This window comes from Rhamphochromis sp. 'chilingali' (assembly GCF_963969265.1).
Source record: "Rhamphochromis sp. 'chilingali' genome assembly, chromosome: 4".
NCBI classification, from domain to species: Eukaryota; Metazoa; Chordata; class Actinopteri; order Cichliformes; family Cichlidae; genus Rhamphochromis; species Rhamphochromis sp. 'chilingali'.
In genome coordinates, this window is record NC_137948.1 from 43,759,364 (window position 1) to 43,782,979 (window position 23,616).

The window sequence follows — 23,616 nt, forward strand, 5'->3', positions numbered from 1 at the left end:
CATTGGGACTTCATGTATTTCCCCACTTTAAAGAAAGCAATCCCACACTTTCAAATTACTCCGTTATATTTAATTACTCTTAAATATCAATGGAGTGCAGTAAATGGTTATTTGAAAACATAATTTCCTTCCTTAGGGATGATTAAAGTATTCTAAATGTTGCCACATCCTGTGAACTTTGACTAAGATGCCTCTCACTGACCAACTTTTAGTCAACTATTTGGGGACAGGTAAAAAAAAAACATTGGTGATGGCAAAGCCTCATGGAGAATCCATGATGCTAAATCACAATAGTAATTAAATCGAGGTTTGTTTGTTTTTTTTGTTTTTTGCTTGTTTGGTTCTTTGACTGTTTGGGAAATCAACTTGCTAAGATGGCAACAACTTAAAGACCTATTTTTCTTTACTTCCTTTTGTCTCGTAATGATTTCATTGATACTTTAGAACAACCATTAGAGGTGGGGGTTGATGTGTAGTCATCCGACAGCATCTGCGTATCCTCGCCCAAATTAGGAGGTGCTTCCACAAACAGAAGAGTCAGACGTTTGGTTTTTCCTCTTCAGAAACCTCAGGGTCTTGTCACTACCAGGTTTTCTTCAAGAGAAGAGGCAACTGTCTGGTGAAGTTAAATGATTTGAAAGCGTTGCCACTATGGCAGGAGAAATCGGCTGTTTCTTAACTGTGAAACATGTTACTCCGCAAACTTATCAAAAGGTTAAACCTGGAACTGCTTTTTCAAAAAGTACTCTCCCGATTAGCTGTTTTATATAAAACTCCATCGAGTTATTGCTTAAACAGGATACTACTTCTTGGTTTTTTAATAGCTGTAGTAATAAGCGTGTGTACTGAATAAATCCTTTTAAAAAGTTGTTAAAACTCAGGAAAATCAAGGATAATGAAATAATTCTTAAAATTACTACTGTTAAATAAACTCTTTTACTCAGTGCTTTAGTTTTTGGTTTTGTGGTGGGTATCCCTGTAGATTGTGTTTTCATTGAGACATCAAAGTTTGAAAATTGTTTGTACTCTGTCTTTCAAGCACCTCGAGGCAACTGTTGACATGATTTGGCGCTATATAAATAAAGTTGAATTGTCTGTAATCACCTATGTTTAGGCTTATAATTAATATAACTTTAAGAACCTGTATAGTTGCGAGACACAAAAACATTTCCCATATTTGACAGTTGGTTTAGCTTTTCTTAAAAAAAACACACAAAAAGACAGAATAAGTAAGGTGGAGACCATCTAATCACTTGGCATAATGACCTTTTTAAATGGTTGAATATATTCATTTTCATACATCCCAGGATCTAACAGGGATTCCACAGCATAGGAAAGTGATTGGTACATAAATAATGCTGTTCAGACCAATCCAGTGTCCGAAAAAGACATTGGATTGGTCTGAACAGCATTTGCCTTTTTCTCTGGCAGCGAGGAAACTTCTGTTAGTTTGAAGATGAGTAACTACACTTCAGATGATGGAAATAGAAGAGTGCAACCAGATAAACAAATGATGTCACTTCTGCCAGCATCTGTAACATGATGTGAGCAGAAAGACCAAATCACAGACACGGGCCTTTGCACACCATGCTGCCAGCTGACACAAAGATCCATTACGCAGAATTTACATTAAATTTCTTTGACTTTCTGTCTTTGATGAAGATTTGATGATTTTTTTTTTTCTTTTCCAGGACTGGGTTAAACATGTTAACACTGTCAACCACACAGCTGCCTGCAGAGATCTGCGCAACAAGTGAGGAATCTTTAATGTGTTCCTGAAACCTTCTACCTGCAGTGTAGCAGGATAAACAGTGATGACTGGCTCTCTGTTGTGCTTTTTTAGGTGTCAGAAAGTAAGAAATGCATGCAAAGTTACACACATATTGTTTGTGAATTACTTTGTGACAGATGAATACCGGGCCAATAAGTTAAATGCTCTGTCATGTAAGCTCTATTGGTGCTGGTGGTCAGGACAAAAAGAGCTGATACTATTAGAAAGGAAAGGCCAACAATCAGACGCTCCCCTATGACAGAGCATGTGGCAACAGCGGGAAGGAAAACTCCCTTTTAACAGGAAGTAACCTCTGACGGAACTAGGCTCCGGGAGGGGCGGGGCCATGTGCAGCGATCAGTTGGGGTGAGAACCAGTAGTGACCTTTCAGGGGAGAATACAGTTAGAGAGGGGAAGGGATGAGGCCAACAATGATTCAGCTGTCAAAATAATAATAATGATAATAATGGATTGGATTTATATAGCACTTTTCAAGGCACCCAAAGCGCTTCACAATGCCACTATTCATTCGCTCTCACATTCACACACTGGTGGAGGCAGCTACAGTTGTAGCCACAGCTGCCCTGGGGCAGACTGACAGAAGCCAGGCTGCCATATCACACCATCGGCCCCTCTGGCCAACACCAGTAGGCAAGTAGGGTAAATTGTCTTGCCCAAGGACACAATGACCAGGACAGAGAGGCCAGGGATCGAACCGGCGACCTTCCGGTTACAGATGCGATTCCCAACCCCCTGAGCCACGATCAGGACAATGACCTTTTAAACAAATACCTTCCAGGCTATTGAAGGTATTTTTCCTCAGGATATGATCGTCTCATCATATACCAAGGAAAAAGACCTAGAGTCTTGTATTTGATAGGTTCCTGACTCTCTTGATAATCTCATCTTCTTGTTTTTCTCTAAAGGTACCCTGGCTGGAAACCAAATCTGCCAAGGTCAGTCAGACCTGTCCTCTAATGGTTCTGTTTTTAGCTGCACAACCGGTGGAAGTCACTTTAATCAGATGGCTTGAAAAGGTTTCACATAACTTGCTAGTGTTTAAAAAAGGAGAAATTACTTAGAAATCGTGTTGCTTATACATTTGAAGGTGGTTCTGAATTGTCTTGTTCCATAAATGAGTCCATATGTGATGGATGAGTAAAAGTAATCTTCACTACAGTTTGCTTCCTTGCATAGAATGTGCTTTATTGGTATTAACAGCTTTATCAAATTGTTATTGTTCAGTATGGGCACTTGAACACTCTGTAGGGTTAACTATACACAACAGTGGAACCAGTTATAAAAAATCACATGTCTGTGCAGTATTGGCTGCTGTTAAGAAATTGAGGACAAATAGAAAGAAACAGCAAACAGAATTTCATGAAGCTCCTCCTGCATCGCTCTCCTGATCCAGATATGTGTCCCATCATAGAGCCAAAGCCCCCTGCAGTTAGAAACAGGAGCCTGACCTTTGATTGGGTCTCTCCATAGTGTGAGACCTGGCTAAAACGAAGGGTCATTACAACTTAATGTCTTTTTTTTCTTTCTGTTTCTAGTCGGAGTGGACGATATGGCAGCCGTGCTCTGTGGGATCCCAAGGATGGCTCTCCATCCCGTTCCATGTCTCACTCCCTGTCTCGTTCTCCAAGTCCTCCTTCAAAAAAACGTCGGGTGGACAGCCACCCATTCAGGCCACAGAGGAGGCGTAATTCCCCTCAGCGTTACCCACAGCAGACGCATGACACAGGTACATCTCATGCCAGAAGGGAACATGATGTACACAGTTCACAATGTGTAACCACGCTGCACTCCTCTGAAATATAATTTTGTGCCATTTCAATTCAGTTTTTGTTATATACAGTGTTGGGACTAACGCGTTATTAAGTAACGCGTTACAGTAACTACGTTATTATTGTGGTAACGAGCACGGTAACTAGTTATTATGCCAAAATCAGGAACGCGTTACTCGTTACTGGGATTTAGATAGGGTCGTTACTCGTTACTTCGAGTGGTGGCTATCACGGAGCTTCCACAGATTCAGTAACATTAGCAAGTGGTGGAGGCCAGCAGGTGGATGAAGGAAAGGGGACCCGAGGCGGCCGCCGGTCCAAGTGTGAACTGAACCTCAGGTAAGAAGTTATGACCTGCAGTCTCTCTGGGTCAGATATGAACCAAGTTTAGGTGGAGTTTATTTTCGTTATTCTGACTTTTTCCGTACTGCGTGCTAGCTAGCATGACGGAGTTTCTATACAGCTGGGTGGTGCTATGAAGTTAATGATGTTGAACTTTATTTTGTTCATAAGTTATTAGAGTTGCCAACCGTCCCGTCTGGTATTCAGAGAAAATATTACGCGTTTCGTATTGAGGTGAAAAGGAACAGTTTGTCCCGTAATTCAGCTGCAATGAAAAAGACACAAAGCTGGAGTTATTCTGTGTTTACGCTGCACAGCTGCCTCTTCTTTCATTCTCTCCCCTCCCTCTCCCGTTTCTACTTCTACAATCATGAAACTGATCAATGATCAGCTGATCGTCTCTCTTGTTTGTTTATCGCCCACTTTGTGCCAGAAAGAGGAAACCAGCGGATGTCGCGCTAAACAACAGCAGCACGTTTAAGCTTGATCAGCTGTTGTTAGAATTTATTTAATATTAATTTCTAGTATCAGCTGATGTTTGCTGGAGCCACAGCTGTAAAGCTGCTGGTCATGATGTCGGTTTGGATATGTGGTGAGAGGGAAACATGAAGATGAAACCAGGAGACGTCCTTACTGAATCATCAGAGCTGTGATGGAGAAACAGGTTTACCTTTTAGGTGACATGAATGAGTTGAAGGGAAGTTATGAGCTGTTTCTGAGAGACAAATAACACCAGGATCCTTTTCTAAGCAGCTGACAGCTGGTAACTGTGCAGGGGCGGGTCTAGCAAAGTGTTGCCAGGGGGCAGGTAGGGCATTAACAGGGAGAGGGGGGCACAAAGAAATACTTTTCTTTCTTATTCTCATTTAAAATGTCTCGCTTTTATTAAATAATTATCTGAATCTTACAACAAACGATTGATAGATCGATGCATATATACCATCAGAACAGTGAACATCACTGTCACAACAGTGTTTATTTTCATTCAAAGGCTTTATGATTTTTCCTATATTGGTGGGCCGGTCTCTAGTCAGAATGCTCAGGCTGATTCTTTGTCCCAGTCCAGCCCTGTATGCAGCTCATCTGCAGTCTGGTGTTACCTACATCTTCCTATTCAGAAGGCAGAATTTCTGAGTTCTGAGTACAATCGAAAGCACCACGACTGCAGTTTTTGTGTTGGATGTAAAAGGTGCACATGACTCTGTGACGTAGGCTAGAATCATGGCAGCAGTCAATGACGGTCCAGGCGTGGGATTTCTCTCGTGGAAATGTGCACATTATCTTTTTCTTTCTATTGGTCGGTGGCACAGTGCACTGTGGCAAGTAAACAAGCTAGAAGACTGGCAACGTTATGGAAGCAACACATTAACAAGAGAATTCTGAGTAAAACCAGTTACTTTCCCTAGTAACTAGTTACTTTGAAAGTAACGAGTAACTTGAAGTAACTGAGTTACTTTTGAGAGAAGTAACTAGTAATGTAACTAAGTTACTATTTTAAAGTAACTTACCCAACACTGGTTATATAGCCCAAAATCACAACAGCAGTCACCTTTTAACAGCTCCCAAACTGAGTTCAGCTGTTCACTAATCAGTTTTTAGGTTTGGTTTTAAAGATGACTTTTGTTGCATTGAGCCGTAGTTTAAATGCATAGGCTCTAATTATATTGTATGGAGGCTTGGGGTGTTTATTTCCCACTAACAGGCAGCTTTTTATTTATCATGAGACCACTGAAGCACGGCCAAATGAAGAGAGGTGTAGTCTGTCTTAATTAGTGGATATATTTGGACTTGTTAGCCGCATAGTTAAACAAGTCAAATCTTTAATCACTTTTTAACTTTCTGGTAACAGTTAACAGGACCAGTAGCCTAATGAAATCCATTTACATAGATCAGATATGATACAACCTGTGGCTTTTAAATAAGGTGTGCACTATGCTTTTGTTATGTATGAGGTGCTGTGCTGGAAAACCACTGACTTCACTCATCTTCATTTTTTGCATTTAGAACACAGGGATCGGTTGAAGTACCGCCACACTGGCTCACGCAGTCCTTCTAATATGAACCGAACATTCAGACAGTACTGGAGCGCCAGGAGGGACAGGGTTTCAACAGGTTAGTACCCCTGTGTGGTGGGTTTTTGTTTGTTTTGGTCAGAAAACACCCAACATATGATATATAGGGATGGGTATCGTTTAGGTTTTATCCAATACCAGTACCAAACTGGTACTCTTGAAATGGTGCTGGTGCTCGAACCGGTGCTTGAACCGGTGCTTAAAGAATGGAGAACATAAAATTGGTCCAAAAACCTCTCATGTTCAGCTGTTTTTTTTTAAAAAGGTAACAATGTTAGCCTTTTCTGCAGCTATGGGTCATATATGGCATCACTCTTGGCTGGCAGCAGTGCTTAATCAATGGAAAAAACACAAACTTTGTCCAAAAACCTCTCATGTTTAGCCGTTTCCCTCTTTTTCTTTGGTCATTTTAGCCTTTTTGTCCAGGGTGAAGGGAGCATCTGCCATCAAACAAGAGGACAGCCGCATGTAGCTATGATGATGTTTGCTAGTTCACCTTACATGCATTAATGTAATAACGTGGTTAGCCTACTCAACGTAAATTATACACGTGCAACATTAAGCTACTCACGCAGAGAAGAACGGCTGCTGCTGCATCATCATCCTCATCATTTCTGCTACACTGGCAGGGCTAGGGGCCAGGACTCTCCTCTTCGGGTTTTTGGGGGATGTTGCTAACTCCGGGTCCCATAACAGGCACCACACCCGCAGTAGATGTGCACGGTGTGAGGTCTCGCAGCAAGCTATCAAATACGGCGCATTTCTCGGCTTTTAAAAAAACGCTATGCATCACCAGGTGTTTCATCAGATTCGAGGTGTTGCCTCCTTTGACAGTATCACAGTATCAGCTTAAAGCACTTGTTGCTGCTGAGTTTGCATCTTTTGCTGTGAAGTACAGCCAGACTTTGACCGCTTCGCCTTGGTCATTTTTAATCTGTAGCTCTGCTCTAAAAGAACGTACGTACCTGGACCCGCCTACTACGCTTGCAAAGGTAAAATGATTGGCTGGAATCCAAAGTGTGTGACATCTCAGGAAAATAAAGCACCGAAATGTGCATCTCTAATATATACACTGGTGTAACTGTGTGTGTTTGCACATGAGAAACATCCTGGTTTGGTTCTGGTGTCCGTCCCACGTTTTCTACATTTACAGATCCTGACAGAACAGTTTGATATTATTATACATGCACTAGCTTGTAGTAATGAAACAAATACACGGTACAACATGCTGTCCTTTTGTTTTCCCGGCATATCCGTTTCAGCGAGTTTCTCTCGCGTTGCTGTGAAGCGTCCACGCGGTGACTCAACCAAGCACTACACTGACACTAGCCGAGATCGAGCCTCACGCTTGGGGGGTCACGGCTCCAAGCATGGGTCATCACAGCCCTCCACCAAAGGCCTTAAGGCTCTGAGCAAGCATGGACCTAAGACGGCTAAGATAGTAAGTGACAAAACTAACATCACCTTTAATATAGTTTATTTTAGTCTTGACAAAAGCCACAGTTCAGACACACCTCAGTCCACATTTTCAGTTTTAACTTGGTAACACTTGTTGGGTAAATGTTTAACTGATAAAAAGCAGAACAGATGGAGATGTTCTAGAAAACATTTAGATCATGTAATCCTTACGCTTACACTGCATCTCTGTAGCGTAATGTAGTGTCAGGCATGCGGTGCTGCCTACCCGGTTGTTCAGTCTGACGTCACTAGCCGTGTCTGGGTCTAAACTCCGCTGCAGGTCCATATATCAAACGATCACTATGGCATTACTGAGAGTTGAAAAACTGTCTAAAGTCTTTCATCCTTAATAAAATGATCAGCGTTCTGCTCTACCAGGTGTAACAATTGAGTTTAACATCCAGGCATCCATGAAAACGGAATTTATGACATTTAACGGAGTTAGAAGTTAGCAGGGAGTTAGCTCGCTAGCTTCTATCTAAATACAATATAGCATGTCCTGACTGCGGGGTTTTGGAAACAAATTCAAACGTACAGCTCTGTTATCACTTCCAGCATAAATGAAGACAGAAAACTAAACAGCAGTGATGTTTGTAGGGTTACTGAAGTTGGGCTAGCTGGTATATAATGATGTGCTACGTGACCGCTAGCGACACAGCTATGTTAGCATAATATAAACAAGCTAACTTTTTTTCCACTCGATAAAAGTTAATGTGAGTGTTCTCGGTGGTCAGGAACAAATGTAATCGCATGGCAGGATGCTGTAAAAGTACCAAACTTCAGCCAGGAGAACAACTGAGATAATCCATCCACAATACGAGGTTAGTCATTCATATACTGCTGCATGGGCTGGGCTGTAGTTACATCCTAAGGTTTTAAAAACTGAGCTTAAATAAATGATTAGCGGTAATAAAAGCCGAGGGAGGTCAACAGTGATCACTGACTGTTTTAGGAGCTTTTTGAGATCAAATAGAAGAAAATACATAACATTAAACATGTTAACAACACAAAAGCCATATTAAACGCAGACTACTTTAGACCCGGAAGTAGGATTCGTCACGTCATCACTGAACAACCGGACAGTGGCAGCCGCTGGAAGAGCAAGGACTAGATTATTTAATTTGAGACAACACAATAAAAAAAGTTACCTTGGCAAAAAAGGTAACTAAGGCAGTAAAGGTGTGCTACAGGTTTCCCTCCTCACCTGTGTAATTTCATCCAGATCTTGTTCAACTGGCAACTATATTTCCAACTTAAACCTGTGTTCTTTAACCCATATTGACTGTCATGCTCATGTTTATCACAAACTGAGGTTAAACATGTGCTGTTGCTTTCTCTTTGGCAAGTCTGCCAAGCCTCCACCGGCCAAGAAGAAGAAGAAAACTGTGACTCCAGCCTCACAGGACTCTCAGTCTGTTGCCAATCGTCTGGTGTATCTGACGGGCATCCCAGAGGACGCCTCTGAACAGGAGGTCACCGATTTGGTCGGGGCCTTTGGAAAGATCAATAATGTCATCCTCATGCCGTGTTCAGAGGAGAGCGAGAAGGGCCAAGGACAGAAGGTGCGGTTGAAGTGTCAGATGTGGGTCAGTGGGCGGGGTGTTTCTGATAAGTAAAAATAAAAAGTGCGGTTGGTTTTTGTGTCATCTATCCTTTCTGTAAATGTGGTAATCTGTTAGTTTGCTGCATGTGTTCCTTCTTTCTGGCTCGTCTAATCTCTTTGCTGGTGTTTCAGGCCTCTGTATGTATGGTGAAGGCTGAAGACGCCCAGGCTCTGGCCACCTCCACAAACCTCTCCATCAGAGAGCAGCACATCACAGCTTCAGTAGCTAAGGTGTGAGAAATGTTTTTCCTGTTTTGAATCATGTCCGTGTAATAATCCAGACAATGCCGGCTTTCTGGCCTTGAGATGGTTCCAGAGCAAGATGATAATCTAGAACTTTCCTCAGTGAGGCTTAAAGCTGGAAAACAAGTGTTGTGACAGCTACAGAAGGTGTTCTGTGCCTCCCTCCTGTAGCCTGCTGATGCAAAGATGAAGAAGTGTTAATACACACCTGTTTTTCACTGCTCCGCCCTCTTTCTTACAGAAACCTGAAGGAGAACAGTCTGCTGATGCTAACAGGTTTGTCACAGTTATTGGCTCAACACTAGAACTACCAAACTTCATGTAATGTGTTTCTGTTTGCAGTCAGCTGTAGGCCCGGTGTTAGAATGTAGCCAGTCAGCTGTTCAGTCTGTCTCATCTTTATAACGAATGCCACACGTTGTCCAAAACTTCAGTGTTCTTCCTCTGTAATAATGACATTATTTAAATCTCTTATTTATTGAACCCTTTATTAGTTTCTTCTAATCTCTATTTTAACTTTATGAGAGGTAAAAAAAAAAAACCCTCCAAACATGTACCTAAATACTTGTTTTGTCTTAATTAAAATGTAAAGAAGAATATGATTAAAAAATGAAAAACGTGACTGGACAGGGTCAGAATGACCCCTCCTGATGGTTCTTTTGAAATCCTGTTTTTCTTTAATCTTCATATCATTGGTCGCTGCTTTCATTCACAGCAAACCGTCCGTAGAACAGAACAAAGATGCAGCTGGAACGGACACAGGTAGGAAACATCTGCAGTACCGCCAAAGACATGAGTCATGGTTTACTTAACTACCAGCTACTGCCATAAATGTTAGTTTGTGTTTTTAAAAATTCAATTCAGTTTATTTACATTTTTATTTATACAGACCCAAATCACAGCAGGCACTTTATATTGTAAGGTAGGCCCTACAAATCATGTGACCCCCTATGAACAAGCACTTTGGCGACAGTGGGAAGGAAAAACTCCCTTTTAACAGGAAGAAACCTCCAGCTGAACCAGGCTCAGGGAGGGGCGGGGCCATCTGCTGTGATTGGTTGGGGTGAGAGAAGGAAGACAGGATAAAAGACATGCTGTGGAAGAGAGACAGAGGTTAATAACAGATATGATTCAATGCAGAGAGGTCTGTTAATACATAGTGAGTGAGAAAGGTGACTGGAAAGGAAAAACTCAATGCATCATGGGAATCCCCGGCAGCCTACGTCTATTGCAGCATAACTAAGGGAGGATTCAGGGTCACCTGGTCCAGCCCTAACTATATGCTTTAGCAAAAAGGAAAGTTTTAAGCCTAATCTTAAAAGTAGAGATAGTGTCTGTCTCCTGAATCCAAACTGGAGGAGAGAGACCTAATATTTAATAATCCACATTTCACTGTTTTAATCTTTGGTTCAGATGTGGATACTGTGTTGTTCTTTCTTAGGAGAGAAGCTGCAGAGAGGCGTGTAAGACTGCAACTCTGCTTCCTGGTCCCAACTCTGGTCATATTTTGGGGGGTTTAATAAATTCGTCCATATTTCTAGAAATGAGAGCTGCTCCATCCACATTGTTTTGGCAAACTTTTAATGTAGTCATAGTAACAGAAGATAAGACTCAGTCATCACTACATGATCCAAATACCTCACTTCAACAAAATCCAAACATCATGACTTCCACTGTCTGTCTTAGATGAATTAAACACCCAGCTGATGTGCAGATGTGTATTTCATGGCTGCTGCCTTTGTATCTGGAAGCTCTGTTTAACTCATGTTGTCGCCCTCTCACCTCAGCTGCAGAAGGCAACACTGACCAGAAGACATCTAGTGAGGTACATAATCTGTATACTGAAGCTTAGTTAGTGTAACATATTCCACTATGTCTGTCTGGGAAAAGTAGTAACGAGAAAGACATCGGTTAATACAAACAAGCCTGTCTCATACAGAAAGGCAGGCTGCTGATCACAGGACTTCCTGAGAGCGGCTGGTCAGAATGTGACATCATTAACTTGATCCAGCCCTTTGGGACTCCCTCTGACATCATCCTGGCAACACAAATGGGAAAGGTTAGTAATTAAACTTTGTTGTTTCTAATAGATGAGGAAGTGCTTTGACACAGCTGCACAGCGACGTGAGACAGACATCCTCACCTGAAAAGTCTCAGGTTAAGAGAAGTGTCGTCTCTCCCATCAGTTTGCTTTAGATATTACATCTGTGCATATGACTGATGACGTCGAGGATGTCACGTTTCATCACCAAGCAGCAACTCACAAGTTTGTTTTATGCAGCTAGCAGCAGTGAGTCATGTGACCTGCTCTTATTAGTGACCATGCATGCACAGATTTCAACCAACTGAAAGCAGAGCTGACAGTTTCAGGTTCTTTTTTTACCTTTGTTGACTAAACCAACTCTTCCAGGCTAATGTTACACATACATGGGTTTGGCTTCTGTAGGTTAACTCTTAGACTAGCCTCAACTGTCTCTGTGGTTAGTTTCTCAATAAATGTCATAAATACAAAATGATATTTCTGCCTGGCTGCGGATCAGCTCGCACTAGGATGGTTAAAGCCAGTACCTGGAACTGGATCAGTGGGATTTCCCCCTTCGTCTTTTTGCATTAGTAAACACATTTCGTAAGAGTGTGTTTTCACTTTTAATAGTGTCCATAAGCAATATGTCTGCAGACTGTTTCCTGTATAGATTCCTTTTATATTGTTCAGTGTCCTTGTTCAGAAATGTTGAAAGTGGAAAATGATGATGCTGTTTGTGTAACAAATGACTTTCCTTTGGTGTGTTAGGCACTTGTGTCAGTGCCAGACATGGACGTTGTTCAGGAGATGGTAAAGGTCCACACGTTTGTGCCTGCCAAGGTGAAAGACTGTGAGGTTAAATTGACCCCACTGAAACAACACATCAGCTTCAACACACCGGTACGACTGTGCTGTGGATTGTCTTTACTCCTCTGTTACTTCTAGTTTTCTGTGTCATGCATCTTAAGTTTGAAAGAAGTGATCTGGTTTCCTTAAACAACGATTGATTTAAACACAACACTCTTCACGCAGGTGGCGCTCTACAATCTTCTGATGGGACCAGTGGATCCATTAGTGAGTACATCTTCATGTCCTTCATTCCAACATTATGAGGTCTTTTGAGTTTTCCCCCTGAGTCATGAAAGGCTGGTGGTGGTTTGTAAATCAGATAGCTCGAGAGCGAAGTGACGTAGGAGTTTAAATTAATACCAGAAGTGTGTCTACAAAAATCACAGTGACCTCCAGAGCAAAGGTCAGGCTTCCCGAAAGTCACCTGTTAACACCAGAGCTCTGTGTACTGTAAAAAGGACCATTTTGAATCTCAGTGACCTTGACTTCAAGGTCAGAGCAGGGGCGCATCTAGAGACCAAATCAGAGCCATTTATTTTACACTCATATGCAGGTGTTAGCTCTGTAATGTGCATTCAGTGTGGTTCAAATGCAGTAAGTACACACGTTCATATACATATAGTCTATAGCTTCATTTTCTGTAGCCCATATCTTTGGTGCCTATGTGGTATATTTAAGGTTTGTTGTAGCCATGCTAAAAGTGTTACTGTCAGCTTGCTTTAATAAACTGCACTGTCTGCACTGGAGTAGCTGTAGGGGGGGCACCCCTGTAGATCCCCGCTGAGTGACAGGTCATGTTTCTGAACATTGTGTGAATGCAGGAAGTTGAGAAAAAGGCGAAGGTGGATTTTGAAATTTTGAACACATTTTTTTCCATGTTCCATATATTTATTCATTATTTACTCGACCTAAATAAAATCTAATGACAAAAATACAGTTGAAGGAAATGAAGCAACAACCATATCCGGTGCTAGTTTGCAAGTCATTAAATGTTGCTGTGTGTTACAGAGTCGAGCTCCAGTCGCCTGGAACAGCCTGCTGGTTATTGGGAATGTTCCCGACACACCAAGCGGGTCCTCTGAAGTCGAGAAATTGGTGCGACGCTTTGGAACAGTCATCAAGACCCTCGTGCTCAGCAGCATGGTGAGAGCTATGCGTCTGTGCAGCTGTGCACCACTTTGTTCTCCAGGACTCGCACTCAGCTGCTCGGCTTTAAAAACCTGCGAGTCCATTCACCTCGAGGAATGTTGTAAAGACTGACATAGGACTCAACTTTATAGCATTAAACAGGTGTTTGCCCGTGTGTTGCAGACATACACTTTATGGATGCAGTTTGCTAACAAGCTTGTTTGTCTTTGTGGTTGAGAGTAAGCATTTAAAATGCAGTGGGTGACGTCCACATGAACCCCTCACAGTCCCGACAAATATTTTGCAAAACAAAGAAATCTCATGTGCTTAACGTCACGTTTTCTTTTCCTGCTCAGGTGATTTGTGAGATGGCCACTGCAGCCATGGCCCTGTCCGTGTACAAGCGCTTTCAGGCGTTTCCGTGTATAATCCAGAACAACCCGCTGTTCTTCTCCCGCAAGCCTGACCCCAAAGCCAGCACGCAGACCAAAGCCATCACTGCCCCTCACGATTCACCTGAGGTCACTACCACTGATATTTGGTTATAGTTAAGAGGGTCCATGTACATTTACTCATTTCTGGAGATTCAGCTTTTCTTAAATGCGTGTGTGTGTGTGTGTGTGTGTGTGTGTGTGTGTGTGTGTGTGTGTGTGTGTGTGTGTGTGTGTGTGTGTGTGTGTGTGTGTGTGTGTGTGTGTGTGTGCGTGCGTGCGTGTGTGTGTGTGTGTGTGCGCGCGTGTGTGTGTGTGTGCGTGCGCGCATCTGCAGGATACACCTGCGAATGGCCAAGCAAAGCAGACGTCTGCAGACAGAGAGGAAGCAGCACACCAAGACAGTTCAGAGTCTCCCGAGGAGAGGATTGAAAAACACTGTGATGGAGATGCTAATAAGATGACGGGCAGGGAGGAAACAGTTGAAGAGGTTTTAGAAGCGTGCAAAGACGGTAACGTGGAAAAAGACGAGCTCACGGTTTGTGACTCTGCACCGGAGAATCAATTAGAAGCAGACACAACGGGAACGTCAGGCATTGACATCAAGACGACAGAGGAGAGTAAAGTCAGTGCATCTGAAGCAGAACGTGAACAAACTCCTGCAGAAGAGTCACAGCCACCTCGCCTGGATGGCAAAGCAGATTCTGAGGAAGCAGCCGAGCTGCCCAAGGTGTGTACGCACAAAACGTGTGATTACATGCATACAAAATGATCTTTGACAATTAAAACAGTGTTTCTGCTGTAACGTCACCAGGTAACTCAAGCCATGGTTAATGCGCTGCTTGTGGAGTGCAGAACAGGACCCACCGGCCACTCCAGCAGCAGAGCAGCACCCCCCAGTGGAGAAAAGGGGGAAAACCAGACAGAGACTAAGCTGGGCCAAAAAACAACAGAGACTAAAGAGATGACCAAAAAACAGATGGGTGTGGAAGGTGAGGTGAAAAGGCAGGAGAAGGAGAAAAAGGACGCAAGAAAGGAGAAGGAGGTGAGGGAGAGAATGAAGAGGCAGCGGGAGAGGGACAGAAGGGGCTGGGAGAAGGAGGAGAGAGCTAAGAGGGAGTGGACTGAAAAATCCAGGAGGGAGAGGAGGGAGGAGGAACGAAGGGAGTGGGAGAGGAAGGAAAGGGAAAGAAGGGAGAGGAAGAGGGCCCACGGCAACGGTTTATCGGGGTCGAGGTTGTCCTCCAGGTCGGAGGGATCCAGGCAAAGCTACGGGAGGGATGAGCGCCACAGTATGGAGGCTGAAACCAAAGTGGTGAGGAGACGCAAAGGCTGAAGTTTAAAGCGTGTGGAGGGCATCGTTTTATTCGCAATTCTGTTTCTTTGTCCTTCCCTGAACGTAGGAGGAGGAGCTGGATGAGTTCCCGTTCGACATGAGTGACTTTGTCACAGTGGACGAAGTCGGAGATGTGGCCGAGCTTCCACTCGAAAGATCAGAAGAAGGGGAGACCCCGCCCACATGTGTCCCACAGGACACTCCACAGGTAGCTTCACCGTGGCTGTGTGCACATAGAGCTTGAAATCGACAGGTAGGGACTTTTTATTCTCCTGCGGTTATCACTTGTGATTAAGGACGTTTCAGCCGATGCTCTGTTCTCCTATTAGCCACTGGTGTTTTTATACTCGGTGAATTCTGAAGTCCAACCTGTCACTAGGTGTGGCAGTTCATTTAACCTTGAAATGACATGGAGGCTCTCGGGGATTATAAAGAAGAAATACCCAGAATATGTTTTTACCCCTCAGCTGTAAAGGCTGATGGGGTGCTTCCATCACCCTGCCAGGCGGGTGGCACGGACACCTGTGTGAATTAGGGCTGCCACGATTAGTCGACTAGTCACGATTACGTCGACTATCAAAATCATCGACGACTGATTTAATAGTCGACGCGTCGTTTGAAGCTTTGTAAGATCCCAAAAGACGCAGGAATAATAGCAGGATTTAAGAGTGTAATAACGGACTGAAACAGAAGATGGCAGCACTGCATGTACGAGGATGCCAGCTGCCGTTAAACCCCGAAGAAGAAGAAGAAGCTGTGTCCCAGAATTCATAGCGCGGCCCAGCTTAGTTTCCAACAATGGCGGCAGCTAGTTAGTTTTTATATTACTCTTATTATTCTTTCCGGGTCACAAAATAAACGTTTAACATATTTTCAGGTAAGAATGTAGCTGTGTAAACCTCAAATATCTGCTCAGTTTATCAGGACACCGCATATTTTCAAAAGCGCTCCGACGTTTTCGGAGACGTCTGTTACCCACTAGCTCGATAGCTAGCCGGGGGCTAGGCTAACTAGAGCCGTGAGAACACCGGACTCCCGGCAAATCGTTTTCAAACCCACCGCCGTCACTTAGCTTAAAATGTTATTGTTTGGCTTTTTTTTTTTAGTATTTTATTTGTTCCTGAGTAAATCGGTTTGGCTGAGATTAAAGTTATAGTTTTTACACAGCTGAATAAACGTCAAGCAGACAGCTGATTATCAGAAGTGTGAGATGCTCCAGAATTTACTCCGGTGTCCCGTTATATTTTAGATAGCAAGGAGTTTATTAAACTTCACCGAAACAATCTGCAAACTTCATTAAACTTTAATAAACTATCATCTTGTCTTTATTTTTAATTAGCACTTAACTTAAACACTTAAAGCTGTAAGCTAATGATAGTTATATAAGAGCAGATGCTGCTGGTGCAATAAGCTGTACGCTGTATGTCCAATGGATGATGATGTGATTAGTCGACTAATCGCAAAAATAATCGGTGACTAGTCGACTATCAAAATAATCGTTTGTGGCAGCCCTAGTGTGAATGCAGTAACCAGAGAACGAGCTTTAGGAGCTTCCAATAGATACCACGGGTGTTTCTACTAGGAGGGTGACCGGTAACACCGCCATTATTTATTTATGGGTCTGTTTGGTTTCTTGTCACCACAGACCCTCCTGGTTTTAGCTGTCCACAGGCTGGTTGCCTGTCTCCATCACTCTATCCATGTTTACACTTTAAGTCTCCTAATCTTCATGACTCCACTGCTTCATCTGCACCCACAGACATCCAATAATAATAATGGATTGGATTTATATAGTGCTTTTCAAGGCACCCAAGGCGCTTTACAATCCCACTATTCATTCACTCTCACACACTGGTGGAGGCAGCTACAGTCGTAGCCACAGCTGCCCTGGGGCAGACTGACAGAAGCGAGGCTGCCATATCGCACCATCGGCCCCTCTGGCCAACACCAGTAGGCAAGTAGGGTAAAGTGTCTTGTCCAAGGACACAACGACCAGGACAGAGAGCCCGGGGATCGAACCGGCGACCTTCCGGTTACAGATGTGCGTCCCCTGAGCCACGGTCGCCCCAGAATGGATGCTGCAGGCTTGTGGTAAAAACAAAGATCCTGTGTTTCAGTTCTTTAGTCAAACTGAAACTAAATCTACACCAGAGCTCAAAGAAGACTTTAAAAGCCTGATATGAAGCTGGAGTAAGGGCTGCTACAAATCTGGGAATTATTAAGCAGGCCATTCTTTCGGTCAGTAATTGCGATCTTAATGACTTTTTAATTATTCATACATATTTGATAAGAAGAAATCAAAAAGATCTGTTGGGGAGTCTTAGAACAACAGCTGCTAGTCTCTGGACTGCAGCCTGTTGTGTAGCAGCACAAGTGTTGTGTTATAGAGAGTCACAGAGAGCCAGCATGTCTAATCCACTCAGAGGCTCTCAACACTGAAAGAGTTTTATTTTTACAGAACTAAATTACAGAGACAGTCGCCTCACTGCATTTTTGTATTATAGGCTGGGACAATAATACAGAGAAACCCCACAGTGGGAAGCAAAAACTCCTTTATAACAGGAAAAGCCTCTGAAACTGGCTCCGCCTCCCAGTCTACTAACAGCAGGTAAACAGCAGTGTGAGAGCTCTGTGGGGCTGATGCAGCACCGTCTAGAAGATGAAATGGAGCCTGAAGATTCACTTGTATGTGAGGAGAAGGATTTTAAATTCAGTTCTGGATTTACTGCCACTGTGGGAGAAATAGTTCCTGCTGCAGTATTTTGGATCAGCTGAAGAGAGTTTTTAGGACGTCCTGATAATAATGAATTACAGTCGTCCAGCCTGGAAGTAATAAATGCAGGAACTAGTTTTTCAGCGTCACTCTGAGACAGGATATTTCTAACTTTAGAGATACTGAGAAAGTGATTTTAATGTGGGTTTGGTGTGTGCATTATTGATCCTTGTGTCATTGGTACATGAGGTGGACCTGAGTGTGAGTGAGAAACTTTACAGCAGCATGTGCCGCCTCTTGTTTTCTACTTCTAGGACGCAGCCATTGATGTCACAGCAGCTCCAGCGAAGTGTGAGCTCACACCTGAGGGGGATGTAACAGCTGATCTGCTTCCCAGTGCTGCTGTGTCCCCACCGCCAGCTTCACAAGCCAAGCCTGCACACAGCCCAGTGCATAAACCATCCGAGGCTGACATCACAACTCAGCCAGGTACTCTGAATAAACCATGTTTTTTTTCAGCCCTTTTGTATGTGGCATACTTGAACCTGAAGTCTGTCATTGCCCTTCAGATACCTCATTAACTGCTGAGTTCACCCCAGAGGACCAAAGTGTTCCCATCCCTGTCCCTGCAGCAGCTTCCTCCTTAGCAGCAGAAAGAAGCCAAGATGGCGATGAGGAGAATCCTCTGAAACCTCGTGAGTCTGTTGAAGAAGAGAAGATGGGATTGGTCAAGCAGGAGGAACACTTGAAGGTGCAGGATCAGGAGAACAAGGACAGGAGAGAGACAGCTGCAGAAACTGGTGAGGTGGATTCATTTAGCCTCTTACATTTAGCACCTTAAGAAGAAGAAGTGGTTGGCTGATGGTGCCATACACAGATTTGCCCCCCGAAGAAATCACTGGACTCTGTTTGAACAAACAGCACTGGTCACCTGGGATAAGATCGAGGGGTTGAGTTAAGCCCTGTTTTTGTCCGGTCTGTTGCAGGGAAACAGGAGCAATCTGAAAGAAACCCCAATGCTGAAGAGGAGAGCGAGAAGCCCAAATTAGAAATGGAAATTCCCAGAAAAACAGAACATTCCCTCCCTCCTTTTGACCCCAGCAACCCAGTTGGTAAGAAACTGTATTGTCTGTATTTGTTTAGCATGGCTCATTCACAGCTGTTTGGATGTCCTGACATCTGAATTTAAACTCTGAGCCAGCAGGATTTATGCATTACTGCTAAAATGCACCCCACAGTTAGACCAAGAGTCATTCTGTGTGTCCATCCACAGGTATGGAGTTCCTGGTCCCAAAGACGGGTTTTTTCTGTAAGGTGTGCGCTCGGTTCTTCAGCGGCTCCAAGGAGGCTGAAATCAGCCACTGCAAAACCCGCAAACACTACGAGACCCTGCAGGTAGCAACACGCAGTTATTAGTCTGGATGTATGACGATGGAGTTCAGTCTGGTTTTTGTTTCCTACTTATTACCAGTCTGAGTGCACCTTTAAATAAGTAGGACTTAAGTAGGCAAGAAGTTTGCTAACGTGACCAAAATAAAAGCCTTACAGGTAAAACACACCTGGCGTAGGTTAGATTCATCTTATACTTTAGGCTCTGATTGTAACAGACCATTTTACATGTCCACACATTTGTTTGATCACAAAGAACTTGTTCTGCTCTAATCAGTTTCTTATGGATTCTGTCCACGTTCTCCTAGAAATACTTGAAGACGTCCAAAACAACGAGCGAGACTGCCAAGCCCGACTCCAGCTGAATGTGCTCCTGATACTTTGGGTCCAGATTCTCATGTCGATGTAGATTTAGTTTGTGTCACGTTTTAAACTTGAACTGTTAAGTTTTTTTTGTAATGTTTGAGGTTTCATTGATCACTTTAACTACTCGAGCTAATTCTAAAGACAGTGGCTGTTTGCTTCACGGCGGTCGCCACATCCAAATCTGATGTTTATTTTGGTTCTTGATGGGTGGGGGATGCTGAATTTTGATTGCATCTGATAGATAACATTAATGATGGAAACTGCGGCTGAAGATGAACTCCATCAGGAATCGTACACAATCGAAATGTTTTTAGTGAACTGTTGTTTTCCTCCTGAGTCTCATTTCAGTTGTGAAATAAAGATATCAATATTCTGAGCACCCACATCTGTAATATTTGATTGGCCAGATGTGTCCATCACAAGCTGTTATCCAATAAGCATGCAGCGTTTAGGTTTCACAGTCAGGGTAAAAAGTGTAAAAATGTTCTGCACACTGACTGGCGAGCGTTTGGAGCATCTACGTACATCTGAAGAGAGAAGGAGAACTCGCATTATAGAATAAGGGGAAATGCACAGTACAGCTGCTGATCAGTGCTGAGTAACAGAGTCATGGAATACTAGAAGCTCAGTTACCAAAACAAACTTGTTGGTCAGGCTGTACAGCTGTTACTGATCAGAGATTTCCATAACACAGCCTAGCATCACACACAGTCTGTGTTTGCAGGGTAGTGATGTTTTGTTTGCAGTAAGAAAACGATTACTGTTATCGTGCACTTGGCTCTCGACATGTTTCCATCCAACGAGTCTCCAGCTTGATGGCATCGGTGGAGCCATTACAGCAGGGCAACAGAGGCTGAACGGGCCTCCCAGCAATTATTACCCAATGGGAGGCGAATGCCCACCAGGTTGCCAAACACTTTTTTTTTTCCAGACTGTACCAGTGTTCCTGTTTGAACATCTTCCAGCTGAAATGAAACAGCCTCAAGCGTCAGGGGTGTGGGCTCCCTGATAGACTTTATTGATCCCACAAGAGAAATTGATTTACAGCAGCAAGTAGGGCTGGGTATCGAAAACCGGTTCTTGTTGAGAACCGGTTCCCACTGTTTCAACTCCTTGGAATTGTTTGCCATGTTTGCAAACGATTCCCTTATCGATTCCAGTCGATTATCGATTCCAGAACGACGTCACCACGTTGCGGAGCGTCATTTACCTGGCAGGAAACATGGCGGCTCAAACGCTCAAAAGTTTGGTTATACTTCACGAGAACGGATGACAACAGGGCAACTTGCAATATTTGAAAAGTAGATATTTCATTTAAGGGAGGAAACACTACGAATATGCAAAAGCATTTGCTCACAAAACACGCGATGACCTTAAATGAATGTCGTGTTTTTAATTCAGTAACGTTTGCACGTCCTCTCCCGTTAATGCGGCAGGTAAATAATCAACAACAGTGCATATTATGTTAGCGCAATCTGCCTTATTACAAACCTGCCATTACTGTGCGTTTAGTGACCATGATGAGACAGAGTCTGGCTCAGATGCTGGCAGTTCTCGCTGCAGGCTGCCGGTAGCGTCTCCTTTCAGGCCAGGATAGACGAATGTCACCGAGCAGTGACTCAGTTTGTGGTCAAAGGCTTGCACCCATTTGCCACAGCAGGTGATTTTCAGTAAGTGAATGTGTTTAATTGTAGGCAGGGACATTACTGGATATTCTTGTGTAATTGCTACAGAAGAATATTCATTTTATTATTTTACATTTACAATGTTTTTCCTGGGGATCCTGTGACACCCCATTGAAGAGCCGTAGGCTGGATCTCTTAAGATCTCGCTGTTGGGTTTGTAAGGCCATGTTACTCCTAAATGTCTATCCTGTTCAAAGAGAAGATATAAAACAAAGTTCTAAGCTAATCGACCTTAGTGTTCTCCTTTTTTAAAAAGAATCGATAAAGAATCGAATCGTTAAACAGAATCGAAAATGGAATCGGAATCGTGAAAATCTTATCAATACCCATCCCTAGCAGCAAGAGTGAAACCAGTACAGTCTACAATAAACACAGTTAAATAAAAGTGCCTTATACTCTGAGATAATACAGAAATGTAAATATATAAAAAAGTGATAAAAGTTCAAATGAAGTTGGTTAAAAACAGTAAAATTAAGACTGATGTGTAGGAGAGAAGTGCAAATTGCTTTAAAGTCTTTTGCCTGACAGGCGTGTAAACCTGTCCCAGAATGAAGTTATTGTACAGCTTTATAGAGAGAGGTTTTCTAAAGTGTTCTTTATGGCAGCGAGGCTGAATCACTCTGCTGCCTCAGAGGTGTGGAGTGGGTGTGATGGGCTGTCTGTGATGGAGAGGGTAGGTTCAGTGACCTCCTGGCCCAAATTCTGACCAATGATGCTTCCGGCCTCGCAGAGTAGTTTGTTCATCCTGCTGGCATTTCTGGCACTGACGCTGCCCCCCAGCAGACAGCAGCAAACTAGATGGTACTCACTACCACAGAAGAAGATCTCCATCATCAAAGGATATGAGCTTCATTAGAAAGTACAGTGTGCTCATCCCCTTCTTGCTTGTATGAATGGGTGAGTAAGGCAATTGTATCAAGTACTTTGAGTGCTCAGGAAGAGTAGAAAAGCGTTGTAGATGAACATTTGCCATCAGCCACCTGGGAAATGATTTACTAACGGCTTTTTTGGCACCAATAACTGGTTGTGCTCTTCCTGTGAGTGAGTGTCGATAAAGTCCGTCCCTAATCATTTTTAAAAATGGGAAGCGCTACATCAGGGCGCAGCAAGACATTGACAGGTTGGTGAAAGTTAGGAGGTTTAAGAAACAGTGGAAGAAGGCATCAGAAATGGAAAGGAGAAAACTTGAAGCACTTCAGTGTGAGGTGGAGAACATAGTGAACCGTGCAGGCCTAAATGGGCATTCCTTATAGTCTCTGCAAGCTAAAAAAAAGGTGGCTTGGAGAAAGAAATCATACCAGGACTTGTGGAACGGCAGTAGAGATCCTAATTCATCACACAGTTCAGTTAATCAGTCTTAGCTACACCCAGGTGCATGTAATGAAGCATCTCAAACAGACTTTATCTCTTTATTGCTTCAACTCCCAGAACAAACACGCATCATGACAGTGTGCAAAACTCTGATGTGGGCATCAAGTGTCCTGTATGATTTAACAGACAATGTGGAGATACAGAAATTCTTATATTGCTGCCATATAATCTGCATCATTATAACTGCATTGATAACATTCTTTACAGCATTATTCCATCTAATAATATTTCTCACAGTATTGATACTGCATTACAGCTGTTTATTGAAGATGTCCATTTGAGGATCCTTCCATTATGTTAACTTTTATTACAGGTACGGTCAGAAGTATTTTATACACATTGCATATCTGTGCTTATTTTGAGTTGATGTTCGGTTCATTAAGGGTCTTAAGCTTCACTGGCGTGACTGTCCAGGTGATCCATGCTGAGGGAAACTAGAACATAGAAGGATAACTGCAATGCATGCTTACAATACATATAATCTAGGAATGTGTCAGACCTGAGGCCTTAACTCATTTGGTGTCTCACTATATTTTATTCTACTTGGTAACAGATGATCAGAGTCAATAATTAGCCTCAGAGACCCTGAGGGCTTGAAGTTTATTACCTTGTATGGAAGGTGTTATAGAAAAGAGAAGTTCTATGTCTGCTTATAGCTATTAAAGATGTACGATTGACTGTGACTAATGTCTGGAACCTATTTTAATCTGTCATTGACGCCATGGGGGGGCGTGTACCCCACTGCTTTATAAGTATCCACAACATGTATGTTGGTCAGAAGACATATGTTGATGTTTTCTCCGGGCTGTTACAAACTCATCGTTTGATTGCACTTTTCTGGGGCCTCCGTGGTTTGTGACACTGCTCTACATTGATTGATTTCGCGACAGTTTCTTGAAATAAAAAGCATGTGCATTATCTAATTAGAGCTGTGTTTGCTAAAGAGCTGTGAGACAGAGTTGATCTAAAACAGCATACCTCTGCAGCTGCACCTGTCGAGCAGGTCTGTTTGGATAAATGTCGTGGGTGGGGTGGGGGGGTTAAGA

The 23,616-nt window shown here is 43.1% G+C and overlaps 1 protein-coding gene across 3 annotated transcripts in view; it reads left to right on the forward strand.

Moving 5' to 3' along the window:
• LOC308396266 (uncharacterized protein) overlaps positions 1-19,890 on the forward strand; it is a 30,876-nt gene extending 10,986 nt beyond the window's left edge. For 2 of the 3 annotated variants that reach the window (XM_080881450.1, XM_080881451.1), the window contains 23 exons: positions 1,692-1,753; positions 2,698-2,727; positions 3,328-3,518; positions 5,908-6,015; positions 7,238-7,416; positions 8,780-8,995; positions 9,169-9,267; positions 9,521-9,555; positions 9,995-10,041; positions 11,067-11,104; positions 11,219-11,338; positions 12,071-12,202; positions 12,335-12,376; positions 13,160-13,294; positions 13,636-13,800; positions 14,048-14,440; positions 14,525-15,025; positions 15,114-15,254; positions 18,074-18,248; positions 18,329-18,559; positions 18,746-18,871; positions 19,033-19,154; positions 19,457-19,890. In XM_080881450.1, the coding sequence (XP_080737576.1) occupies positions 1,692-1,753; positions 2,698-2,727; positions 3,328-3,518; positions 5,908-6,015; positions 7,238-7,416; positions 8,780-8,995; positions 9,169-9,267; positions 9,521-9,555; positions 9,995-10,041; positions 11,067-11,104; positions 11,219-11,338; positions 12,071-12,202; positions 12,335-12,376; positions 13,160-13,294; positions 13,636-13,800; positions 14,048-14,440; positions 14,525-15,025; positions 15,114-15,254; positions 18,074-18,248; positions 18,329-18,559; positions 18,746-18,871; positions 19,033-19,154; positions 19,457-19,513 (3,345 nt within the window). In that variant the 3' untranslated portion in view covers positions 19,514-19,890. The remainder of the gene's footprint in view (positions 1-1,691; positions 1,754-2,697; positions 2,728-3,327; positions 3,519-5,907; positions 6,016-7,237; positions 7,417-8,779; positions 8,996-9,168; positions 9,268-9,520; positions 9,556-9,994; positions 10,042-11,066; positions 11,105-11,218; positions 11,339-12,070; positions 12,203-12,334; positions 12,377-13,159; positions 13,295-13,635; positions 13,801-14,047; positions 14,441-14,524; positions 15,026-15,113; positions 15,255-18,073; positions 18,249-18,328; positions 18,560-18,745; positions 18,872-19,032; positions 19,155-19,456) is intronic. The other variant, XM_080881452.1, reaches the window with a different exon arrangement.
• Positions 19,891-23,616: the final 3,726 nt, after the last annotated feature.